An 8020-nucleotide genomic window follows, 5' to 3' on the forward strand; every position below is an offset into this window, starting at 1 on the left:
CCAGAGGTGCCTCCACCTCTGTTATTCTGTGATTTTATGAACTTGACAGCACATAAGCAGTAAGAGAGACAGTTGTACTCAGGGCACTGACACCCCTGACCTGCACTGTATAAACCAGCTGTCTTTGCAAACAAAATCCTACAAATTCTGCACAGATGAGGCTCCCCAGAGATGGGTCTGGCAGCTCCAGCAGCCAAAACACTAAACACCACTCTGCCAGTAATATTTAAAACACATTTCTGCTTGACAATGCCGTGGATCAAAACTGCTGAAATGAATCCCAGCCCAGACCTCATCCCCACAGCTTTCCAGAGGCACAGAATATTGAGATTATCCAAGAGAATGGTGAAGTTATGATTGACAAGGTTCATGACCTAGAAATACCTCTATGGGAAAGCATTTTGTAGCAATAAATTGGGCTTTTAGTCCCACCAAGGAATATAAAAATCTAATAGAAGTTGAAGCCAGATGAGTCAGTTAAAACCTAAAGTATATTGTGGTTTTTGGTGACAAAGATTGAGATTACTGCAGTTATTTCTAAAGATGTGCCAGACTGACCATCACACACAGTCTTTTAAAACTGTATTACTGCAAAGGTCTGTTTGAACTCAGGGACAGTTAAAACCTAATGCAGGGATTAGTGAGCATGAATCTGTATCATGATTGCTGGAAACTAGAGAAAAATTAACCCAAAATCGTCCTGTGCAGGGCCAGGAGTGGGGCTCAGTGGTCCTCATGGGTCCCTTCACACTTGGCATATTATGTGTTTTTGATTCTGGGAAAATCCCTCTGGAGAGTTCCAGAGATTCCAGAAATCCTCACTTTCTTATTTGTCCCACCCATCTTGTGGCCAGTTTTCACAATTAAGTGAAATTTGACCAGATGGAGGAAGAGAAACTGAAGCAAAGTCACAAAACTTGTTCCTGCAGGACCTTGCTTTGCTAAAAACAACCACGAGTGGAGGATCCAGAGGCAAATTCTGACTGAGGACCTGTGGGCCACTTACTCAAGGGCACTCGAGGTGTCCATGAGAACCTGGGCTCCTCCCAAAGTTTACTCAATCCTTTGGGGTCAAATTCTTTGGGTGTTTCCAGCCGTCTGTGTGTTTAAGGAGTCCCCAAGCAGAGGTGTCCAGTGTGTTGTCACCTGACTCTGATTTAATCCTGCCTGTAAACAGATGCTCCATGTACTGTTCAGGGAGGGGAGTTTCAGAGAGGTAAAGCAAGATTTCTCAGAAACAAATCAAGTTAATTTTTTTTTTTTTTTAAATTTTATTTTATTTTTGTTTTGCTGGGTTTTGTGGCCAGGGAGGAATAACTTCTATTAAGGCTCATGACCTCAGCAAGATTTCCAGCAGTTTCTAAGAAAATAGTGTGAGTTTAATTTGAGAAGCATGTTGTTAATGAACCTCTCTGGGGTAGATGTGTGACCAGAAAGGGGAACCAAAGATGAACCGGTGTGACTCTGAATTTAGTCTCCTTGTTACTGGTGGAAAAGGAGTTTGCTCATTAAATTTGCAGGTAATATGAAGCTTGGATGACCATAAGTCTATTAGAGAATGGGATTAGAATTTAAAATGTTCTTGACAAATTGGAGAAATAGCCTGAAAATAAATTGATTAAATGGAGAAAAATGAGATGTATTGGACTAAAACAAGAATGTTAAAAAGCCTTCTATGTATTGGAGAAAAATTGAACAGTTTCTCAGAAAACTAATAAGGAATAACAAAGGATCACCAACTTCACATGAACCAGGAAAGGTAAAATATCACAAATTTGTGTGAACAAGAGAAGTTGACTTGGAAGAATCCAGGGAATCCACTCTGTGCTGGTCAGGTCTCTCTCACAAACATGACCCAGGCCTGAGAAGATCCAAGTCACTCAGAGCACGGGGTGCTAAAATGACAATAATCAAGGGCAAAGCAAGTTTCATAGAGAAACATAAAAGAAATGGCATTAACTTGAAGAGTAAAGTTCAGGGAACACACAGGAACAGTGTCGTCACAAAGAGCTGTGGCAGAAACAAGGGGCATTTTCTCCTGGAAAAGAAGGAATGGGTCAGAACTGCAGTGAGAAAGCCCCAGTGAAACAGCTCTTTCAGGGGGAAAGTGAAGTATCAATGGCAGGGTTTTCAGAACAGCAGAGGAGACATCAGAGCCTCCACCCTGTGCAGGGAGAGCACGGCAGGAAAGAGTTCTGGAAATCTCCTCTCACCCTCCATTGCTGCAGTCCCACCCCTGGTGTGAAGATAAAACATTCATTCCTTACTGAAGGCCTGTGTGGAAACTAAAGGTCATGCAAGTTTATCAGGACTCAACTAGTGGTTTTATTACAGGCAGAGTTGTTTTCCACCCCACAGGACAGATACCAAGCCCAGTTCTGGCAGCCACTCTGCCGTGGATTTTTTTTCCCCCTACTTTGCAGCACTTAAGACTGAATACATCAGTTTTACAGGATTCTCCCTTCCTGGGGAGGGAGATCCACATCCATGTGCAGACCTTTAGCTCCACTGATGAGAGAGGCCACTTGTTTGATTTCTCCCTGCCCTCAAACAAGACTTTGTTGTGTGGGTGTGCTCACAGTGGGACAGTGGGGTTTGGGTGGTTGGGAATAACGTCCTGAAAACCTCCAAACTTTCAATTTTCCAAGTATTCCAGGTCTCCCTGGTGGGTGGAGGTGGAGCAGGGGCTCTGAGGTTCCAGCAGCTCCCAGGAGCCCATGTGGGTCCAGCAGCCACGGTTTGCTCCTGCCTGGACATGTTTCTCATCTTTGCAGATAACCTTAATTTGCAGGCTCAGCAGAAGGGCAGCAGATTCCTATTATAATATTCTTCTTCCATCTGGAATTTTAAGTGAACTACAGAACAGTCTTCTGCTTTCTTAAGCTTTTTCCTCTCCTTTCTTGAATGACGCTGAGATTTCCTGTGAGTGTTGTGAGCTGTAATTATCATCTGCAGATCACGGGGTTTGCCAAGCTTGTTCTTAAAGGGATTTTTTTTTCTATGAATTTCAGATGACCAAGAACAAAATTATAATCACCTGATACTAGACAGTGCCACCCAGACACCTACACATGGTAAGAGATAACAAAGAGCAAAATTACACACGGTGTAAATTTCCTCTGTCAGCCAGTAACATTTACTGGTGTCAAAGTATGTTTAATGTTAATAGAAATATTCCTATGGCAATGCTGCATGACTGATGCTTTCCATTAACATTAAATACAGGACCATATTTTTCAATACTGTGCACAATGAAATATGGCCCAAGCTTTTAGAATTGTGCCGACCAACCTCGTGTTCCCCCGGGTCTGATTGCTCCTTTCTCTCTTCCACATCAGCAAAACGGTGTCAGATTTAACCAGACAGTCCAGGAAAAATGATAATCAAAGAAAAGTCCCTTTTGTCAGCCAAGCCATGACTTCCAGTGCTGCTTGGGCATCTGTGCAAGGGCAGTTTGAAGGGCAGGGAACACTGGACAAGGCTTCCTAAGCTGATGTGGTTTTGGCACAATAATATGTGGCCAGAGTTGGGGTTCATGGCTAAACCCAGGCTGCCCAACCCCTGCGTGCATGGGGCTGGTTGGAATAACCTGCTGAAGGCCCTGACTCACTGCACAACATCACTCGAGTTTCTACTGCTCAGGACAGGCAGAGACCATGAGGGATTCAGGGCGGCCCCTGCCCAGTGCCATGGACAGAGCCTCCTCTTCCTAAACCACTTCCAGTAGTTGTTCTCACACCCTTCCAACCCTCCCTAATTTATTGTGCAAACATGACTTTTCTCTGACACAGGGACTCAGAGAAGCCAGAGCACCTTTCTCGTCCCTACACCCACCACAGACTGACCAGCACTGCCTGTCCCCACAACCTCAGAGGTGCCACCTCAGGAGATGTCTGGGGCAGCCTCTCATCACCAACCTGTCTGCTCATCCCTCTAAAGGGGTGAGCAGTCCCTCCAGACTTTTCCCAGAGCTTCCCAAGTTTGGTCTTTTTGCCCAAGCAGCTCCACACCTGTGAAGCTCCTGCCAGTGCTCTTGCTGAGCTCTGATAACACAAGTTTCATGTCTCATCAAACATGTTTTAGCAGCACTTTTGGCACCTCTCTACCCAGCCCTCTTGACCTAATAAGGGATGCCCCATGTCATCCTGGAGCCAGTTTCAGGAGTTCAGACACTCTTCAAAGACAGTCCTTTGTTTTCCACTTTGTTTCCTTCAGCTCATCCCAGCCTTGAGAGATTTCTTCTCTTTTTCCATGGCCAGAAACCTTATCCCTCTCTGCTCAGCCCTGTCCCCCCAGCCCTTGTGCCTCCCCTGCCCTCTTTCCCTCCTCCTTTAGGTTTCCTTGGTCCCACATCAGCAGCTGAGTGTGGGCAGTGCCCCCCCCCCCCATCACCAAATCAATCACCCACAGCTCCCTGGCTCCATCCAAACCAAGACCAGTCACCGCCACCCAAACCATCTCTGGGCAATCAGACCCCCCTCTGAATGACCCCTCAGGTCCTCTCTGCTTTCTTCCCTCTTCTGCTGCTTCCTTGTCCTGGTCTTGTCCATGTTCTTCCCTGCCCCTTTACCCCTGGAATGTGATCTATTCCTCCAGCTCGCAGCTGGAATCTTCCTTCTGCTGGGGAACCAGGAAGAGATCGGTAGATCTCATCTCAATATGCACTTCTTGCAGCTCTGAGTCTGTATTTGTTACTTAGTTTTGTCCTGGTGTTTGTTTTTAATTCTGAAACTTCATCCTGTTAACTATTCTGGGGTTGATTTCCTGCGAGTTGTGTCTGTGTATGGAGATTTCCATGCTGCTAAAAAAGGTGGGAGAGCCCTTGGAAAGGTCACCTAAAGTCTTTGGTGTTTCTCCTTCCTGGAGGGTGGGTCAGGATCTCCTCAGCCTGCAAGTTGCTTTCACTTGTAAGACAACAGGACTGGGATTTCTTTTTCTGTCTTCCAAAAACCACAGGAGAAGCAGTGTCAGCTTTAAATCTGGTTGTGCCACAGGAATTTTTTTCAAACCTGAATCAACAGCCTCAAATGTTCCTCAGACTACTCACTCTGTTTACCTTTTTACCTTCCTGAGGAAAAAAAAAAAAAAAAAAAAGAGGAAAAGACAGAGGACCAGGGTTGAAATTGTGGTTTGTTCTCTTTTGTTTTACTACTTGTTCTTAAAAATCTGTCAGCTGCTGGTTGTGAGCTGCCCCAGCAGAGCCAGGTGAGTCCTATTTTCCTGCTCAGGAGTTTCAGTACAGCTCCATCTTCATTCAATAACTCAAGGGAACAACATGTGCTCAAACAACTCAACTTCCCTCTGGCCCTGGCAGCTGCTTTGCTTTTTTATGTGCTTAAGAGACAAAAAAATCAAGGCAGATAAACTCATGATCTTGGATTTCTTGCATTTCCTGAGTCTTAATAATTTGGTTGAACAAAGTGACTTGGATGAGCTGACTACAAATGACTGTGTGATTCAGAGTTCCAGTTTATTCCTGAGTTATCCATATGGCCAGGGGCTCTTTTGTTCCTCACACTCACATGTGCTGTTGCTGAGAAGCCATTGCTTGGGGAGTCTGAAGAGATATTTGGACCTGTTAAATAAGGCTTCCAAAGAGTTTGCAGTGTTCAGAGTTACTGCTGCAATTCTGAGCCAGCCCAGCAAGTACATTTTCTGGGGTACTGTGCCAGTTTTTAGGGGCACATGAGACTTTCTATTCGTGAGCTCTGTCCCTCAGGCTGTAGTGACACCCTCTGAACAGACCAAGTGGGAAAGAAGTTGGTGTGAGGGTCAAGACATTTCTTGCCTTTCTTGCACGTGGCCAGGGATCAGTTCACTTTTGATTCAATAAACATCCTTCTCTGACAGCACAGAGCAAGCAAGGCTGGGGGTGACCTGCACCAAACAAACAATACTCTTTCTTCTCTTTCTTTCTTTCACCAACCCATTTGTTTCCCCAAAGGTTTTGGGAATCACAGCAGGAACTTTGTGTGAGGGAATGATGCAGTTGTGCAATGGGGTAGCCATTCCACTGTTTTGGGGAATCATACCAGGATCTCAATGTCCCAGTGTGATCCAGATGTGCAGTGGGACAGCTGTTCCACCAAACAACATTCTGGGAAAAACCCACTGTACCAGGAATGTTGTCTTTGTTGAGTTGAGAAAGGCAGAGGATGGTCAACACCTATTTCATAGAATCATAGAATCATAGAATAGATTGGGTTGGAAAAGACCTCCAAGATCAAGTCCAACCCCTGATCCAACTCCAATTACTATATCATGGCACTAAGGGCCACATCCAATCTCTGCTTAAAAACCTCCAGGGATGGTGAATCCACCACCTCTCTGGGTAGGCCGTTTCCAATTTCCACAGGCTGATGCCCTGATGTTTCTGTTCTGCTGCCTGTAGATGCCACAGAGGAACTATTTACAGGGGATAAGAACAACCTCTGCTCACAAGGAACCAGGAAAAAATACAAAAAGCAGATTTGCCCTCAGCTGTTGGAGCTGTTCTGCTTCAACTGCAGGTTCCCAGGGTTAATCCCTGAAGGGTCTCTGGTCTGACCTTGCATGGGAAGTGCCACTCCTGGGGCACAACTTCTCCATGTGACAGTCTGCCCATGGCAGTGCTGTGATTCCTCTGAACTCTTCTGTTGCAGGAAGGAATAACTGCTGATTACAGGTGGGGTTGTGTGTAATCTGCTCTGCCAGGCTGGTGTCACCTCATTAGCACAGAGGGAGGAGAAAGGCTCCCTTCCCTCCTGGCCTGGCCCACATTATCCTGGGGATAATGTGTCTGGAAAATGAGGTGTGTTGGGCAGGACAATTCCCAGTGGAGATCAAGCAGAGTGACCACAGGGAAGTGAGTCAGGTTGGATGGGGCTTGGAGCAACCTGGGCTAGTGGGAGGTGTCCCTGCCCATGGCAGGGGGTGGAATGAGATGATCTTTAAGGTCCTTTCCCACCCAAAGCAGTCTGGGATTCTGGGATTCCGTGGCTCTGCCAAGCCATGCTCTGCAATACCAGCATTTCAATTCCCTGTTGAGGGCTGTGAATGGCCCACCCTGACTTTCACCACCCCACACCTTGAAGAAATCCTTTATTTTTTTTTCTGCTCTCAGATCATTCCTGCCCCTGATTCCCTTCCAGGACACCAAGTGCTCCATTTCAGAGGCATCTCCAGCCCTTTAGAAACCTCAGCCTAAATTCTAAATTTTCAGTGACAGACTTCAGACCCCAGCCCCACTGAAATCAGAATTTTGATGTGCATTTCCTGAGCTCCAGACTTTATTTCTACATCAGCTGCAGATTTGAGCTGCAAATTAAAAACTCTGCAGCAGTTTGAGGAAATGTGGTGATTTGTACGTAAAAGGTGAGTGGGAGGGAGCGATTCCAGGCTCTGAGCACATTTCATTTTACATATGAAATGCAGTGAAATCTTTTGATACATTAATTTATCTTTCTTAGATATTCAGTCTTCATACAAAATAAGCACATAAAATGATTTTCCTATAAAAACCGTTAAAATATGAAGAAAAAAAAAAGCAAGCTGGGGGCACAAAAAGGAAAAAAAAAAGGCAGTGTAGCATCAGCTGTAACAGAAATATATGTTGACTGCCTGAGCTTAGTTTCTGTAAGGCTTATTACTTTATTTTTTACTGCTACTGAAGTTTAATCTCATTACATTTAGTGCATATATAATTATCCTACCCTGAAGAGGATCTAAGAAACTTTTTTTTTTTAACATCTATATAAATACCAAGCACATTTCCAAATAATATAGTTAATAGGAAGTCCATATCAGAATTTTTATGTCAGTTAATTGCATTTGACAATCAGCTCAAAAAATACTTGGTAAACAACAATTAGCAGCAAATTAATTCAAGTCATTAATTTGGCCAAGTGTTTTTACAGAGATGGTGTCTGGGATTGCTCTGATGGAGCCAAATTTCATTTTATATCTGTGCTTGTGTGAACTTTTATCTGATTACTATAAATATATGGATGTATGTGTGTGTCTTTTCTTTCTTTCTTTCCTT

At 44.6% G+C, this 8020-nt stretch overlaps 1 protein-coding gene across 1 annotated transcript in view; it reads left to right on the forward strand.

Annotated features, from left to right (window-relative positions):
* The window catches only part of LOC114066797 (protein shisa-6-like), a 31695-nt gene that overhangs the window by 1689 nt on the left and 21986 nt on the right, over positions 1-8020 (forward strand). Inside the window, exon 2 of the mRNA XM_027901780.1 lies at positions 3012-3074. Coding sequence (XP_027757581.1) covers positions 3012-3074 — 63 coding nt within the window. The remainder of the gene's footprint in view (positions 1-3011; positions 3075-8020) is intronic.

Source organism: Empidonax traillii, unplaced genomic scaffold, assembly GCF_003031625.1.
Source record: "Empidonax traillii isolate 1590-97213 ecotype Southwest subspecies unplaced genomic scaffold, ASM303162v1 scaffold813:size283722, whole genome shotgun sequence".
In the NCBI taxonomy this organism is placed as follows: domain Eukaryota; kingdom Metazoa; phylum Chordata; class Aves; order Passeriformes; family Tyrannidae; genus Empidonax; species Empidonax traillii.